This window comes from Babylonia areolata, chromosome 7 (genome assembly GCF_041734735.1).
Source record: "Babylonia areolata isolate BAREFJ2019XMU chromosome 7, ASM4173473v1, whole genome shotgun sequence".
Classification (NCBI taxonomy): Eukaryota; Metazoa; Mollusca; class Gastropoda; order Neogastropoda; family Buccinidae; genus Babylonia; species Babylonia areolata.
In genome coordinates, this window is record NC_134882.1 from 17,666,245 (window position 1) to 17,684,056 (window position 17,812).

Below are 17,812 nucleotides of genomic sequence, written 5' to 3' on the forward strand. Positions count from 1 at the left end.
TTTGACAATCTGCACAGTCACCATTTAGGGGACAGCATAAAAAGGAGCTGTCTTCTTGTCAGATCAATAGTTTGAAGCGTGACTGTGACGAAGAGCGACGGTGAACATTGTTGAATTCTGTCCGTAACAATACGTGAACAAGTCCAGCCATGGAGTTTCCAGATTTGGGAAAACATTGTTCCAACCCATCTTGTAAACAGTTGGGTAAGAGGATGACTGATGGATGTGTTCATATCGTGTACTGTATCATTATGTATCATCCGTTGAACTACAGTGTCTCGCTCAGTTGCTATTTCCAATTTTACTCTTACATAGATACCACACCATCTAATAAAGACGTAGAACTTTAGATCGACTATATACAAATATACTTTGAAACTAATTTTTGTTGGGTTTCTTGACCGAAGTTAATGTCACTGTCACGAGTGTGTGATTGTCAATCATTGTCAGCTGTGTCATGATAAGACAATAAATAACAAAGTATCATCAGTATGTAAATTTTTTGACTTCTCCCATTTCGATTTTAGTGACAAGTGGTCATTGTTCTTAATATCATTGTCCACAACATGATCAAGAATGCTGTGTATGTTTCCATAACCCACTGAAGACTGGCACTGTGTTCATGATCTTTGACAATTTTTGATGATCTTCTGCTTGTTTATTCACATGAACCGATGAAGGGAATAAAGACACTAGCAGATGAGAGATACTTAGATCTACACATATGTTGAGCAGGATTAGGTCAGGAAAATGGATCACCACCTTCCAGGCGTCAACATCAGGATCAAATCCAGAATCCTCATAATAGTATTCATGATATTGAAAGTACAATGCTCTAACCACTTGGCATTTACTTGAGTTTGTCCAGTTATGAAAAATTACACAAATACCTTGTACTGTTGTAGTATATATGAAAGAGGATACACAGTACTTTATTATGAAAACCCACAAAAAGTTTAAGACTAATAGTAGTACAATAGTAAAAGTTATTCTTGAATGAATTATATTATGAGATTTCTTTATTGTCCTACTGGATGCATTGAAAATATTGTTTACAGAATTTAGAAAGAGTCATTAACAACTTGGCTCTCACCCTTTGTAATTGAACAAAATTACTAATAAAGTTGCAATGTTGATGATAATAATCAGTCAATGACAAGAACATATAGATTTTCATATTTAGTCAAATTAGTGTCCTGTTTATGCCCTTTCATAATGATTTGATATTCTGCTTTTTCTGGTGTCCTGTTTCTGTTCACTTTTTCCTCAGCAAAGTTTGCTTAGTGCTAAGGTCCCAACTTTATTATTGTTATTACAGTATTAGTACACAATGCACAATTTACTTAAGCATTCTTGCAGTTTCGCATGTGTTTATTGTCAAATTATTTCCAGTACATAAATCAACATAATTGTCAATATTAATGTCATTTCATCCTTGACTAACAAAAAAATCTTACTACAGCCATGGCTGTCTTAGATCAGTATTCAAATGATTTACTTTAGTATTAAAGAAGGGACATTTTTGCTCTTTAAACAAATTAAAGCCATCAGGCTCAGTATATAAATCAAACAGCCAGTCCTTACTAATCCAACCCAGTTTTACAACTAGTACAAAAGAGTTTGTACTACTTCTAGTTCTAATAATTTAGCAGAAATTACCAAATTAAGTGCACAGTTTTTCCACCCTTATTGGTAACCCACTTGTTTTCTTTGTTTATTTGCAGATTTCTTGCCCATGAAATGTGATGCTTGTGGGAAAACATTTTGGTAAGGCTTTCAAGATGTTTACTTTATACTTCCCAGTTATAGTCTTATACTGTTAGGCGCTACTTTTTTACTCATATCTGACCTCCTGCATCTTATCGGCTGTATGCACCCTATCTGTGTCTGAAAACTAAATATCTCTCTCTCTCTCTCTCTCTCTCTCTCTCTCTCTCTCTCTCTCTCTCTCTCTCTCTCTCTCTCTCTCTTAGAGTGAAATTGATTCATTTGAAATACTATACAGAACCATGTCATTTTAGGCTAAATATGTTGTCAACAAGAAATGAGACAGGTCTTTTTAATTTAGCTATGTATATTTATGAAGCAAGCAAGAGGCTACGCACTGCAGTCTCTTAATATTTGTTTGCAGACCTTACGTCTGTTAACTGTTACCTTTGTTAGTGAGATTGAGAATCATGTAATATTTTCTTTTGTATTAGCCCCTTCAGTATGGGGCCATGGTCATGTTCATCTTCATGTTCTCTCCTTCCTCTCTCTCTCTCTCTCTCTCTCTCTCTCTCTCTCTCTCTCTCATGTACTGATTTGACTGATTGTTCTACTCTGTGGGTGTTTACATATACATGTTTTAATTACACATACTTAATCTTGACCCACTAGTGCAGACTCCGGCAGGGGTCTGATTCCTGTCCTGTGCAAACTACTACCCACCAGTGCGGAGAAAATGAAAGTAGCTACGGCTGATGTATACATATGCCTGTAACGGAATCTGAATCAAATAATACTGTACAAGTTACATGTGGGGTTTTTTTATAACCTGTGCTGTTTGTTTTATTATAATTTTATCAGAACTTTATTTGACTGTACATTAAAATGTCCTGTTGAATTGTTTGTAATGAATAATTCACGTTCATTCACTCTTTTTCAGCAAAGACCACATACAGTATGATACCCATAGCTGTCCAGAATCGTATCGCAAGGTAGTATTTTTGCACTGATATCTTTTAGTTTTACATTTATTCATTTTATAAGTGATTGAATATGCATTAAGGTTTCATCATTTTAAAAACAGTTCTTGGTTTGACTATCACATCAGTGGATATTTTTGATAAAGACAATTCTCTGAAAATATTACAAGGTGGTACGAGTTGGAAATACTAGCATAGAGCTGAAAATGTTGTTTGTAATTGTAAACTTTATTGGTTTATGATGTGATTGTGGATTCTTGTATAATGATAATAATGATGATGATGATAATAATAAGAGATCCAATACAAAGATTATGCAATTAATTAAGATTACATGTATGTTTAGCTCAGTTTGCATGGAGGGTTTTCACAGGAATATCATGTTCTGTTTATTGAAACTGAAAGATTAGGAGAATATTTGTGTCAAAATGTGATGGATACAGTGATACACAGTTTTCTAAATGCAGAAATGTCTGTAATTTCATTGTGCATTATGGTCATGCCCTTTTCTCTCCCTCCCGCTTTCTCTCTCTTTCACCTCTGTCTCTCAGAATAATTCATTCAGTCTGTACTCTGTAAATAGTTGTTAAATTGCATGTTTACCTAATGTGTAAAAATACCTTGCAAAATTTGGATAATCATTAAGTTTTGGAAAACTTGTTTTATTTTAGTTTTTGCATTGTTTTATATGTTTCCTTTTTGTTTTTAGGGCAATGCATTGAACAAAAGGAATACAAAGTCTCTTTTGCATAATGTGTGTACATAGAGACTCTTATTTCCTTCACTGGTAAACACAATTTTATTTATGATACATTTACTGATTTAGTTGTTTCTCTCAGTCTCTGGATCCTCTTCTTCCACATCAACTTTTTAAGTTTACATGGTTTGACATTCTTTTGTTTTTATTGATCAAGTCTCTGATTGTCTCAAAAATGCTTTACTTTTTCTTTCTTTCTTTATCTTTGTCTTTTTAATCCTTTTTCATGATTGTTAATTTTTTCTCCCCTGACCTGACAGGACAACCAGGTGCCTGTGTGTCCACTATGCAACACCCCTTGCCCCGTAAAGAAAGGCGAAACAGCCGATGTTGTGGTTGGCAGACATCTTGACAATGACTGTCAGTCAGATTCTGCAAAACAGCGGAGAAAGGTAAGGAGACTTTATGTGACCCAGAATTTTGTCTTGAATATTTTAGGTTTGAAAAATAGGTAAACAGACTGAGTCAGAATTTTGTCTTGATTATTATTTCAGAGTTTTTGAAGAAGAAGAAAAGCTGCTATTTTAAGTATTGAATTAAATCTAATATGTAAAAATTGTGAGCTTTCCAATGCTGAAATTGATATAAATCTAATTTGTAAAAATTGTGAGCTTTCCAATGCTCAAATTGGTATATGTTCCCAGAAAAGACTGTTCTTCTGTTTTTTTATAATCTGACAAGGACACCAGCAAGTAATATCTTTGTGCCACATGTAATATTTGTAGAGAACATGGAAACAATGACACGGCTTGTAGTATTTGCAGAGAACATGGAAACTATAACACGTCTTATGAGATCATAGACATTGTTTGTCATTGAATTAGCAAAGTCAGAACCCTTTTTATTGTTGTTAATGTTGGTTTGTGTGGTAGTTTATTTTCTGTATATACTGGTATTTGTGATGATGTTTTTTTATGTGGTAGTTTATTTTCTATATATACTGGTCTTTTTTTTCAGATCTATACAAACAAGTGCTCTCTCAAGTCTTGCAAACAAAAAGAGGTAAGTTATCGTATACAAACTATAAGTGTGCCTCTTGTGTTTTTTATGTGTCTGTGTCTGGAATTGTGATGGCATAAAAACAGATTTGTCAGCACCAGTTCAGTCAGTTTTAGAAGAAAACAAGTAAGAGTGTTTGAAAAAAAAGTTACTAATGATAATGATTTTTTTTAGATAAATCTCATATTGAATTGTTGTTGATAAGGGTGGCTGGCCATAAGACATTAAGAGTCAGTCTTGTCATCATGTTGCTGCCACACCTACTAAAAGTAAAAACAAGAAAGAGGGTAAAGTTGTACTTCTTCAGTTGGTGACTGTATTTTACAGTCTTGAATGATCTGTGAAAACATCCTCACAAAAATCAGAACACTTCTTTCTCCCATGTCTGACAGCTGATCCCGGTGACCTGTGATAAATGCCATAAGAATTTCTGTATCCGACATCGTAATGAGCTGGACCATGACTGCAAGGGCTTCCAAGACACAGGTCGTCAAGTTTCCAAAGCTGGGTAAGTGCTGGTGAGGGAAACAGGGTTGGGAGGTGGGGTGAGGGCAAGAGGTGAGGAATGATTGGAGAGTGGTGGAGGTGCGTGTGAGCATGTTTGTATACTGTTCACATAAATATATCTGAAGTACTGTAAACTATCTTGTTTTTTCTTTGGTTTCCTTTTTGTTTTTTGGTGATTTTTTCTTTTTCGTTTTGGGCCGTCTGTGGGGAAAGTCAGGGGAGCAAACTAGCAGTACCAAGTGTGTTAAAGCTGTGCACAGGATAAGATACTTTATGAACACCCACCCACCACTTTGGGGGGGTGAATCATGAAATCAAGATAATCCAGTTTGCTTTTAGTGATAGTGTTGCTTTATAAAGCAGATCCGGTTTAGATCTTGAGAAGAAAAACAGAACATCTGCATGATGTGTCGTGTAATTGAGAAAAAAAGGGGGTGTGATCACAAGGTCACTCCATGACGCATTGTCTTGTTTCAGTAGCTAGCGTTTTGTTTTTAACTGTTTGCAGAGAATGGTTAAGTCTGTTCCTGGATATTGAGTTATCCATGTCACCAGCATGTCACAAAATAAATCTTATTCAGTTGAATTTAAACTCTCGTCATTGGACTATCCAACTGTTATTGCAAGTTTAAGGACAGACTTTTCATGTATGATGTAAAGGGCAACCAGAACTTCATGATGAAACTAAGTAAGAGATTGAGTTCCTGTGAATGGTTAACTTCCGTTAAGTTACCACTCAGTGCCCATCCCCAACTTTAGGGTTAAATTTGTATAAAGAAGGTGTGAGCACTTACATGCTGGTTTACACTTTACAGTAATAAGTCTAAAATTCGTTGAAGAGAAATGCTTTTTCAGTTCACAAATTTTACACAATGTGCATTCAGCATGAACATGATACATAAGCACAACTGGCTGTGAAGGAAAACCGAAAGTCATAATTCTGATAATGGTTTGTTCACTGGATGTACCAGTGTTAAAAAAAACATCAGCACTGAACAAGGTAAAAAAATCGAACTGAGAATGATGTCATATTAATTTCTGTACACAGAGCTGCAGCTGTCTTCAGGAATCAACAGCAACCAAAACCTTCAACATCAACAGCAGCAAGAACACAACCCCAGAAGACTTCCCTCTCTGGGCTGGGAAGACAACTTGATCAGTGAGTGTTGTGGCTGTTGTCGTTCATGTAAGGAAGCACAGATGGGCAGACAGCAATTTAAGAATGATTTTTGCTAAGATGTTGATAATTACGCATTTATTCCATTTACATTGCATTCCTTTAAATTAAAAAAACCCAAAACACTGCAAAGATTTGAAAATGACAGGAGGATACGTCTCGTGTCTAGCAGAATGTGTTCCAGTAACGTGCAGTTCCAGTTACTGCTACTGATGAATAATAGAGATTTTCCTTCTTCGTTCAAGGGCTGCATTCAGTCATAAACAAGAGAAGGCTTTTATGAGTGTGACATTTTTTACCCCTGCCATACTCTGTTTTCAGGGGACAAGGGGTTGGAGGGTGTTGGGGGGGGGGGGGAGGGGGGGTCACACACACACACACACACACACACACACACACACACAGCAAAAGATCAAGAAGCTTATTCATCACAAAGATGTGCATACTGCAAGAGGTGACTGTATGAATACATCAGTTAGACTGAGTGTGTCAGAATCTGTTAGACTGGGGGTGTTTGTGCCAGTGAGACTGAGTGTGTCAGTGTCTGTTAGACTGAGTGTCTCAGTATCTCTGTGTCTCAGTAAGGGGAAATTGATAAGACTGATGCAAGTTTGACTTACAGATTGCAGTGTATACTATAGGAAACTAGAATAAAAATGAATTGACCTTAAAACTATGAATCATTCTTCTTAATGAACAGAGAGCGCCGCAACAGACAGGCCGGACCTTCACGATCCCATGAGGACATCATGCCAGGCCATATGGTGAGAGCATTTTAGCCAGCAGCTTCATGAACAAACAGTCTAAGTTTTTAACATATTGTGTCATATTGTATTGTATTGTATTGTATTGTAACACCTCTGGCAGAATTTGGTGAACAGCTTTCCTAAGCAGCACCCTAATGACTCTTCTCAAAGCTGAGCAAGAAGAAGGTTGTAAAAACAATTGTGACGTATCATTTTTTGTCAAAACAGATTCCTCTGTGCGAAATTTGGGCTGTTCTCCACCAGAAAGAGTGTGTAGCCACGGTGCAGGACCACCTTTGTTTTTTTTCCTTCTTTTTTTCTGTGTGCAAAGTGCATGTTTCATATCAGACTGCATTTTTCTTCACAATATTGCCAGGGTCATCCCCTTTGTTGCCATGGGTTCTTTTACTTGTGCTAACTGCATGCCGTGCACAGGACCTCGGTTTATCATTTTACCTGAATGACTAGTGTCCAGATCACCACTCAAGGTCTTGCGGAAGGGGAGATATTTCTGGTGAGATCGGGATTCAAACTCATACCCACAGATTCTCTGGCTTCCTAGGTGGACGCATTACCACTAGGCCACCATTCCACCTCTGTAATTTTCTCTGCACACCATATCTGAATTTCAGTTTGATTCTTGGAGTTATGCATATAGAATAATCAGTTGATTTACTGAATTTCAATTTGCTTGAGGGTTACATATGTATTGCTACTGTTTGTTTTACATATGCCAACAGTGGTCAAAGGATTACATTTTCTTGATTGATTCATGTGGGTGTGTGAGTGACTCATCCAGAGATTTTGATAAAAATAAATAAAACATTTGTAAAGATCTGACATCATCCAGGATCTTTGCAGAGCTTTGTGATGTTAATAGGGAGTATTACATGATGATAGTAGCACTCTTTTTAGAGTTGAATATTCAACATGAATGTTTAAAAAAATATTTAAAAAATTAATGATAATAACTGTGATGTTTTCACATGTGCAGACAGAAGAAGAGGCGTTGCGAATGGCCATGCAGGCATCTATGGGTGCCCCTCAAAATCAAACTCCTTCAGACTCTGAGTAAGCTCAGCTGCAGTGAATAAATGTGTGTTGTGTGTGAGAGAGAGAGAGAGAGTATGTGTGTTTGATGTGGTAATGGTAGTGTTTTGTTATGTTTAATCATGTGGCCAAGAATAAACAAGGTGGAACAATTTTTAAATGAATAGGATATTCTTTTTCATTTTATTTCATGTTAATGTTTTAAACACCAAACTTAAGGTAATCTCTCAAGGCCTGACCTCTGGTTTTGGATTTGTGCACAGGTCAGACACCTGTTCCCCTTTTTTCTTGGTCTTGTTTTTGAGCAATTTGGAGTGGCATATATGGATCAGTCCACACTGATACCCCCTTTGAACTAAAACTTTCAACTGATGATCATGTTTTCAAAAGACTAGTGTATCAAGAGAAAAAAAAAAAGGATTTCAAGTGGCTGGTGTTTTAAAAATGTCTTCAGTCAAATGACTGGTTAAAAAATGAAACTTCCTAAGATTGGAATACATTTGCAAAGGATGTTTGTGGAGAAATGAGGGGGTATAACTTAGCATTTTAGAAAAAGGTAATAATAACCTAAGATTTGAACATGTTTTCAAATTGTCTTTGTATCAGCATTGTGTGTAGATAAATTAGGGGGTAGACCTAAACATGATACCTGTGAGCTTGAGCAATTAAGAGAAAGTTATAATGATAATATCCTAAGACTGGATCATGATTTCAAATGTTCTTTATATGAGCATTGTGTGTTGAGACATTAGGTGGGTAGAACTATACTCAAAACCTATGAACTTGAGCAATTAAGAAAATATTAATGATAGCATTAACCTAAGATTGGAACATGTTTTCAACTAGTCTTTGTATCAGTGTTGTGTGTGGAAAAATGAAGTGGGGTGGAATTATACATGTAACCTGTGAGCTTGAGCAAATAATGAGAATAATAACCAAGAGCTTGATCAATTGAAAAAATGATAATGTTGATAACCCTAGACTGGAACATGTTTTCAACTCGTCTTTGTATCAGTGTTGTGTGTGGAAAAATGAAGGGGAGGGTTGGGGGGGTGGGGGGAGGGTAGAACTGTACATGTAACCTATGAGCTTGAGCAAATAATGAGAATGATAACCAAGAGCTTGAGTAATTTAATAAATGATATGATAATAACCTAAGATTGGAACATGTTTTTCAAATGGTCTTTGCATCAAGGAGTGGAGAAATGAAGGGGAGTAGAACTACACATGTAACCTAAGAGCTTGAGCAGTTTTTAAAAAAAGGTAATGATGATAACCTGAGATGGCAACGTTTTTAAATGGTCTCTGTTTTAGTGTTGTGTTGGAGAAATGAAAGAGGGTAGAGCTGTACATGTAACCTATAAGCAATATCAGTTTTTAAATATTTTTTTCATCTTGCAGCCTAAGCCAGCAGGAGCAGGAAGACCTGATGCTGGCTCGTGCCCTGGCAGCCAGTGAGGAAGAGGAGAGGCAACGTAACACTCGCCGACCCACGGTGAGGCTTACAGTGTCGTAGTGAACGTGCTGAGTGTTTCTGCAGGTGCACGCATGTAAGTGGAATGGGTGCGCCCATTTGTTTTGTTTGATTGTCTCGCTTAAAGCCCATTTCTGTTTTTTGAAAAAACAAAACGAGCCTTTTGGGAGAGGAGGGGGGCGATATGAGGGGATGGGGCCGCTGTTTCTGTTCTTTTCGTTTTTTGGTTTGTTTTTTAACTCCTTTGCTGAAATCCCCTTTCTTCTCCTTTGAAAAAAAAATTGTTTTGAATCAATTTCATTTGTAGTCCGTGGAGTAAATTACAGCTCTGGCTATGGTTTCTAGAGTTGTAATTTAAAATTTAAAAAAAATTATTCATTCAGATGAGTCTATAAACCAAGGTCCCATGTGCATCACGTACTTGGCACACTGAAAAAGAACCATGGCAACTTAAGTGTTGTTCTCTGGTGGCAAAATTATTAGAAGAAATTTGATATGCATGCACTCAAGACCTGACTAGCAGGTTGGGTTCTGCTGCTGTCAGGCATCTTGTAGCATATATGGATTTGTACAAATGCAGTGATGCCTCTTTGAGAAACTAAAACTTTCCATTTTGAAGTTTTCTGTGGCTCTCTCTTTCAGTAAAGGAGTATGCTTATTATCTTTTAGTCAATCCTGATGTCAGAATGTATTGAAAGTGTATGGAATGATTGAAACTTTCAATGAAAAAAACCCACCTAAAACAACAAAGTTCAGTTTAATCCTGACAGCTGCTGCTTCCACTGTGCAGGCTTAAGAAAGGATTGTACGTCAAAATAACCCAAAACACCTTTGCGGGGTCCATTAACAAACAAACAAAATGGAAAGCATTTTAGAGCCTGTGAAATGAAATGAAGATTAGTTGATGGCTATAAATATAAATAGGAATTATGATGTTAACCCCTGAGGCTGCCTATATGATGAGCTAACTCATCAGTGCAAGCATGTACTCTTCGCTGTCACAGTGACGAGATAACTCATCATCAAAATATTCTGACTTTTCCCTGGTTTGCACTGAATTCGTTGACAAAAATACTGGTAGCTTTAGCTTGGGGAATCTTTCTAGATTCTATTCATAGCTAGAAACCCCATCTACATCATGAGGCAGTCCTTTATTTGAACGTTTTGGTTGGATTACTACCGCAGTGTTTGCCTGGCTCCTCTCCTTGCTCGCTCAACAAAATGTCGGACCCCTTGCTCGAACATGCAATCATGGTTGCACTAAATTAATCAAGATTGCTTACTTTAGCTGATGCTCAGATCGAATTGAAGTGTAAATTCAAAGAAGACAGTGATGAACATTTGTAGGACAATTTGATAGAAAATAAAGGGAGCAATGAAGAGACTGGCCAAGATACGGCTATCAGTGAGTGATGCCAACTTTACAGCTGTAGCAGGTGACAGAAAGTGACCGAATTTTTAGCAGGACACAGTGTGAGCAATTTTCTTGGCACTCAGCCAATGCGATTTTTCTGAGAACTGGATGAAGTGAGGTGTGTGAGAGGGGTGAAGAGGAGGGGGGTGGAGACCGAGGGGGCGTGGCCCTACATCCATATTATCACTTGGAGAGGTCACAATGCATTGTGTATATGTCTCTTTTTTTGTGATTGTTCTAGTATAATTTGTGTTTGGAGGTATTATCCATTTGTCCAGAAAATATGATATTGTAGTGCAAATTACCTGACTAATGTTTGTAATGAACAAGTTGAAAATGTGACAAAAAAACACAAAAAACACTGATTTCAAAACAACAGCATGTCACTGAAAATATATTAAATGGGAAAACATCATGCGTTTTATATTCTTTATTCGTTTACCTTTCAGAAAATATATACTTTTATGGTACTTTCTTCAATAACAAATAGCACAGAATTTTTTTAAATATATATACCCGTTTTTTGTGGAAAAAACCCTGGCAAATAGATTTCACTTAAATCTTATTTTCCTGGCAGCGAAAGAGTTATGAGTTAGTCAGTGAGATTTTCTCAGTCTTGCTTAAATGTTAAAGTTAGTGATGTTCAAATATATATTTTGCCATGCAATTTTAGATTGGAAATCTAATATTTTTTCAGGCTTCCCGACAAGACAAATCATCATGCCAGCTGTCCTGACATGGGTCATCCATTGCTGACTGTGGTGCTCCCTCTACCTCTGCCAAACTGTTCCAGCTGGAAGTGACTGTGTCACTGTCTAGTCGTCAAGACAATGAGGCTGGCTGAGAAATCATCAATCTGTTATACTCTTCCATTTACCTTGTGTTTTCCAGTTTCATTGTGCATGCACTTCATGTGTGTGTGTGTGTGTGTGTGTGTGTGAGCTCGCACATCTCTCTGTGTGCATACATGTGTGCTCGTTTTTATTTCCCAAATTGATGGTTTTTGGGGTTGTTTTTTTTTTCTTTCTTTAAAGAAATGCGTTTGCAAATACAGGTCTTTACTAAATTTGAGTCCTAGGTCAGGCCAGAGACGTTTGTACAGCTGTGATTCTTTTTGAAGTTTTTGTTGCTATTGTTATATCTAAAACAAAAAAGAAGAGGAACAACATGAAGTGGCCAGAGAAAGAGAACATACTTTAGACATCTTTACACGTTTTATGGTAGTTGGATTTACTTAAGAAAGTTTTGTTTGTATGAGTTATTGCTTTGTGGATATATATGCTAATCAAGAAAGGCAATTATTGTTTGTAAGTTATTTCAAAGAACTATATATGTAAGTTGTAACTAACTGAACATTAAGTAATGATGTTAAATCTTTTCTAATTACTGCATTCCGTTTAACACCAAATAATTCATTGTCAGCTTCATTTCAAAATATCCTTATCAATACTCTTTGGATAATATTTCACCATACAGTCAGATCTGTTAAAACTAATGTTGCACTTTCGTTGAATGTGTTTTCAGTGTATTTATTCTGGAGCTCAATGTTAAACACAAACATACTGGTCTGGCTGCATTTGTTTTGGTAGGTTTTGTTTTTCAGTGTTCTCTCAGTAAGCTCATTACTCAATGCTGTTGTTGTCTTTTGCTCACTTTAAAGCATTCACCTTTAGAAGCAAATTCTTTTTAAGGTTGAATTTTAATCTGAAAAATGATAGTGAGATTTATATATGCATTATGTTACTTAATGTCTGAAAAATGGCTTTAAATGTTATTGTTGATATGTATCTTATTTAAGATTGTGGAAAGTTTGCTTGTTTGTAGGTGTGTGTGTGTGTGTGTGTGTGTGAGGGAATGAGTTTGTGTGTGAGTGCATGTACGAGAAAGTTTGTGAACAGTTTCTTAAAGAGAATGATACATAAAAGAGAACTTACCAAACACCTGCTCCAATACCAGTGCGCCTTAACACATTTTGTTTTTTTGCTTTGCTTGTTGACGCATCAGATTCTATTACATCTTGTAACATGTGATGATGGTTTTAAAAACCAGGGCATGAACATTTCATTTCCGTCTAGGTTGATGTGTATTATGTATGTATGCCCTTTCAAATTCTGCTGGTCAAATTGTTTTATTCTAATCTTTTTAAAGAACTGTATCAGCTATCCTCACACACACATTGCAAGTCATCTTAATAAGTAAAATAAACTCTCATGCACATACATACACTTGCATATGTACATGTGCACAGACACACATACACCCACAGAGTTTTTCTGTAATTTTGCCATTGTGTTTTCAGGGCATTTTGCCATATTTACATATTTTTACAGCACTTGTTCTTTTAGGCAAACATTCTTTTTTAATTAGGATGAGATTGTATGATAGTTTGTTTGTTTTTTTATTGGATGTGGCATATATATGTTCAGAGTTGTGTATCCATGAGAGATAACATTTTCTACGGATGGTCTTAGGACTAAAAGCTATCTGTTCTAGTTTTTTGGATGTTTGTTTTTTATTTGGGAATGACAGTGTATTTTGATAGCTACAGCGAATGAACTGTGTCCCCGCACCATTGGTTTCCTTTGCTCTCTTATTCTTTGGTTTTTGCTGCCTTCACTTTTGTTATTTATGTTATGCCCTCCCTTTTTTTTCCCCCCCAAATGGTTTCATTTCCAGAATGTATTATTTCCTTCCCTTGAAATGGCCTCTTGTGGTCTGATATTGAAATATGTTTCAGCTTCCAGTTCAATCATGGTTGCTGTTGTTTGTTGTTGATGGTTTTTAAGAGGGTGGAGGGGGCATAGAGGGCATATTTGTTTTTCCTTTTGGCTGTGTCTGTCTTCCTGTCTGTCGATTTTGTTTCATGTTGCTTATAGCCCAGTCACCCACACAGGACGATTCAAGGTTAATGACTCATCCAAAACTTAATCGAAAAAAATTATTTAAAGAAAAACAGAAATATGTCAAGAAAAAGCTGCTTTGTGATGAAACAAAGTCACCTCAGTTTAAACTTAAATTGAAATGACAAAAACCAACGAAACACACACACACACACACACAGGGAAATTAAACCAAGCTTTTAACATGATGACTGAAATTAGTATGAATCACAAAAAAATCATATAATCTGTTTCCTCTGAACATGTTTGACTGGCCAGACAAAACAGCATCCTCTCTTTGCTTCCACCATACATAAACAATTCTGGTGAGAAAGCAAATTTTATGAAGGAAGAATAAACGAAATGTGTATTTGGCATTGGAATACATTTACCCAGTATACAAGGGAAATGAGCTCAGTTACCTTTTTTGTGCAGTGGAATGAACACATCTGGTCTTATCATAGCCTTCAACTTCCTGGTTGGCTGCACTGTATGCAACATGATCATGAGTGGTTAAGTTCATGCAAATCTGTGTTTGTTCCTCGCTTATCATGGTTGTAGGTGTGTGTTGGAAAACTGCAATTCTACTTAGCTTATGAAGCTTGAACTTGGGCTGTGATTTGTTACTGAATACTGTTATTTTGGTCCGTCTCTCTTTGTTTTTGTTCCCCCCCCCCTCCCCGCTCTCTCTCTCTCTCTCATGTTTTTTTGTCTTTTGATTTAAAAGCATTTTCCCCCTCTTTTTTTTATTATTCAGTATTGGGTGTGTACATGAAGAAGAAGTGTAATATAAAGACCTTTTTTTCTTCTTCTTCTTCTTTTTTTAAAATTTTTCTCAGGTGTTTGGGTTTCCTTGTGATAATTATTTGATGTGAATGTGTTCATTATAGTGATGATACTGGTAATAACATGGCATGAACTTCCATTGTCTTTTGCGAAATAAACATTGTTATTCTTCTTTGTTGTTTTGATATTCCGTCCTGTACGTCTGTCTCTGTCTAACTTTGCCAGTCAGCCCACAATCTCTCATGCATGTTTACAAGTTACATACATGCACACACACACACACACACACACAGTCATTCTTCTTTTCTTTGTCTCTCTGATCTCCAGCTACACACACACACACACACACACACACACACACTTATTCACCAAAAAATTTAAAAATATAACACGAGAAAACAAAGTGGCTGCAGGATTCTGATAATGAATGAATAAATAAACCAAAGCATATAGATTGAACAATGTTATGAGGATCCTTGGGGAGCAATCATTGCAGATGTTTTGAGATTAGCCCTGATAGTTACTGAGGCTGCATGATGATTCATATCAGTACATTTTATTTTTTATACTTTCGGAAAACATTTGTTGTTTAAACTTTTAACAGAAACAGATCTGAAAGTGTTTAGGTTTTAGTCCTTGGTTCTCCTGGTTTTTACAGCTGCAACTTCCACATGTGTATGTTTGAGTGGGGCCCACTGGGCTTGTATGGCCTTTTTCATACCACCATGAAGGCAGCCATACTCTGTTTTCAGGGGGTGCATGCAGGGTATGTTTGTGTTTCCATAAGATAAACTTTATTGTCTGTAAATGCACTGAAATTAATTGTCTTTTGGCTCAAGCACATGTAACATAGATCACAAAAAACAAAATGACTTTTAGAACATGAACATTCATGAAAATATACAGCACAATAACTATAGTAATAAAACTGATGTTGACAAGGTAAGAAAAACCATGTCATTGACACTAATACATAAGTAAAAATGTGTACAGCACAACAACTCAAAAACACTTAGGAAGATGATAATGTATTACAACAGCTGACATGAATTACTGGCTTATTAACATGCATAGTTGATCTTCAGCATGTGTATTCACATGAACAGGGTTCAGGCCCATTACCCACCACATGCAATTTGGATTCAAACCCAGTGCCATCAGACTGAAAGCCCAACACTTCAACCAATCAGCTGTTGCACCCTTCTGGTCTGTCATTAAGTAATTACAAGCACTAGTGAACGACCGAAATGACACAGCAGCAGTGCAGGATCCCCTCTGCTGTGTGACCTTGTAACAACCAAACGTGATCGCTCCCTGTAGACTATTTGCACAGAGACTGCATTTACGACTATGAATTGAAAAACTGGGTTTCGCAGCATGAAAAAAAAACTGCCATTGAAACGGGTAAGCAGGAAAAAAAAGTGCTAGCCAAGGTCTATGGCTGTGACGATGTTTGTTACAAACCGGACCAATGCGTCTATGCTTGTCAAACTGCTGCTACGCATAATGCAGTGTCAGTAGATTCTGCTTTAGCCATGGAAAATTCCAACCATCATAATCATCTTTCTCCCAATTTATATTAAAAAAAAAATTTTTAAATATATATATATATAAACCACTTTGAAGAGAATCGAGTATGTCCGAATACGGGGCAAGGTGTCTAATATAAACACACACACAGAAAACAAAATCCAACCCCCCACCCCCAAAAAAGCGCTAAGCAATCCCCCAAGGCATGACCCAAGATTTCACAGGATGTGTGGCTGGATCACTGTGCATTCCAAGGTGGCATGCAGGATCATAATTATTGTTCTTCATCATTTCTCAAAACTTGGTGATACTCTTTCCTGTTACATAACACCATCTGAGTCTCGTCAGAGAAAATCACTTTTTTTCCAATACAGATCTAGTGTCTTATGTTGTCTTGATCAATATCATGCTCTTCTTGCTGTCCTGTTTTTCTTCTGTATCACTTTCAGTGGGTGGTTTTTTTTTTGTTTGTTTGTTTTTTCTTCTTCTTTTTTTTCTTGACAATTCTCCTTTGTAACGAAATTCCTCCAGACTCCTCTGCATTAATTGTTGATGTAGCAAATCCACAAGATTCAAAACCTGAACCCAAAGGCTATTTTTACAATTTGATTCAATCGCCTGTCTGTCTTTGACTGAATCAGTCAATGATCTCGGACTCCAGTTTTCCTTTGAGTCTCTGCTGTCTTTCCTATTTCCCCGCTTTTAGAAACGATGTGACTGTGGGTATATCATGTTTCTCTGACAATTTCGCTGTCTCTGGACAACCGAGTCCATCTTCTCGTACTTATTTGTATTTGTATTTCTTTTTATCACAACAGATTTCTCTGTGTGAAATTCGGGCTGCTCTCCCCAGGGAGAGCGCGTCGCCATACTACAGCGCCACCCATTGTTTTGTATTTTTTCCTGTGTGCAGTTTTATTTGTTTTTCCTTTTGAAGTGGATTTTTCTACAGAATTTTGCCAGGAACAACCCTTTTGTTGCCGTTGGTTCTTTTACGTGCGCTAAGTGCATGCTGCACACGGGACCTCGGTTTATCGTCTCATCCGAATGACTAGCGTGCAGACCACCACTCAAGGTGGAGGGGGAGAAAATTTCGGGGGCTGTGCCGTGATTCGAACCAGCGCGCTCAGATTCTCTCGCTTCCTAGGCGGACGCGTTACCTCTAGGCCATCACTCCACTTAAAACTTCTTTTCCTTTCACGTGACGACAACAGAAAGGTTGGGGCACTGGGAAATTTACTTTGTTGAGTCACAGGCAGGAGACCAGCCCGGACGACTCGGCTCTGACAACCTCCCGTGACAGTGTGATCTGGGATGGTGGGGAAAGTGGGTCAGGGGATCGACGGGGAGACATCTGTCTTTGACTATGTCCTGCAGGCAGGGATGTCGTAGTTGCAGGTGTTTTTCTTTTCTTTCTTTTTTTTTCTGGATCCCAGCCTGCTGTCTGATGGTCTGGATAGGCAGATTCAGTTTATGGTGACGAGTCCATGGTGGAGCATCTCCAGGCGAGCCTTTTTTTCGTCTGATTGTACGGCGTGCCGGTTGAGAGAGGTGAGGATGGAGATGACGCATGACGTGACGTCTGACTGTCGGTTGGTGATCCATCTTGCTGCTCGGCGCTGGAGTGGATCTCACTGGTTGTGTAGGGGTCCACAGAGGCTGCGCGTTCAAGGACAGGTCAACAAGGGCTTTGTAGCAGTTTCCTTTGTCAGGTTCTTGTTCCTTATCTTGGAACTGCGCCAGAGAAAACCTAAAAATAGGGTAGGTCTGGGTAATTGCGACGGAACAGCGTGTAACTGCGAACGA

General features: G+C 37.5%; 1 protein-coding gene across 2 annotated transcripts; it reads left to right on the forward strand.

Moving 5' to 3' along the window:
• The first annotated feature begins 1 nt into the window (after position 1).
• LOC143283759 (AN1-type zinc finger protein 2A-like) lies at positions 2 to 14,648 on the forward strand. Of its 2 annotated transcripts, none has more exons than XM_076590092.1 (11): positions 2 to 204; positions 1,725 to 1,767; positions 2,648 to 2,699; positions 3,705 to 3,836; positions 4,402 to 4,446; positions 4,836 to 4,951; positions 5,999 to 6,109; positions 6,828 to 6,891; positions 7,868 to 7,944; positions 9,325 to 9,473; positions 11,509 to 14,648. In XM_076590092.1, the coding sequence occupies exons 1-10, from the start codon at positions 150 to 152 to the stop codon at positions 9,437 to 9,439; spliced, it is 810 nt and encodes a 269-aa protein (XP_076446207.1). In that variant the 5' UTR covers positions 2 to 149; the 3' UTR covers positions 9,440 to 9,473; positions 11,509 to 14,648. The 2 variants fall into 2 exon arrangements, with proteins under 2 accessions (XP_076446207.1, XP_076446206.1); XM_076590091.1 differs by having other exon boundaries at positions 9,325 to 9,418.
• Positions 14,649 to 17,812: the final 3,164 nt, after the last annotated feature.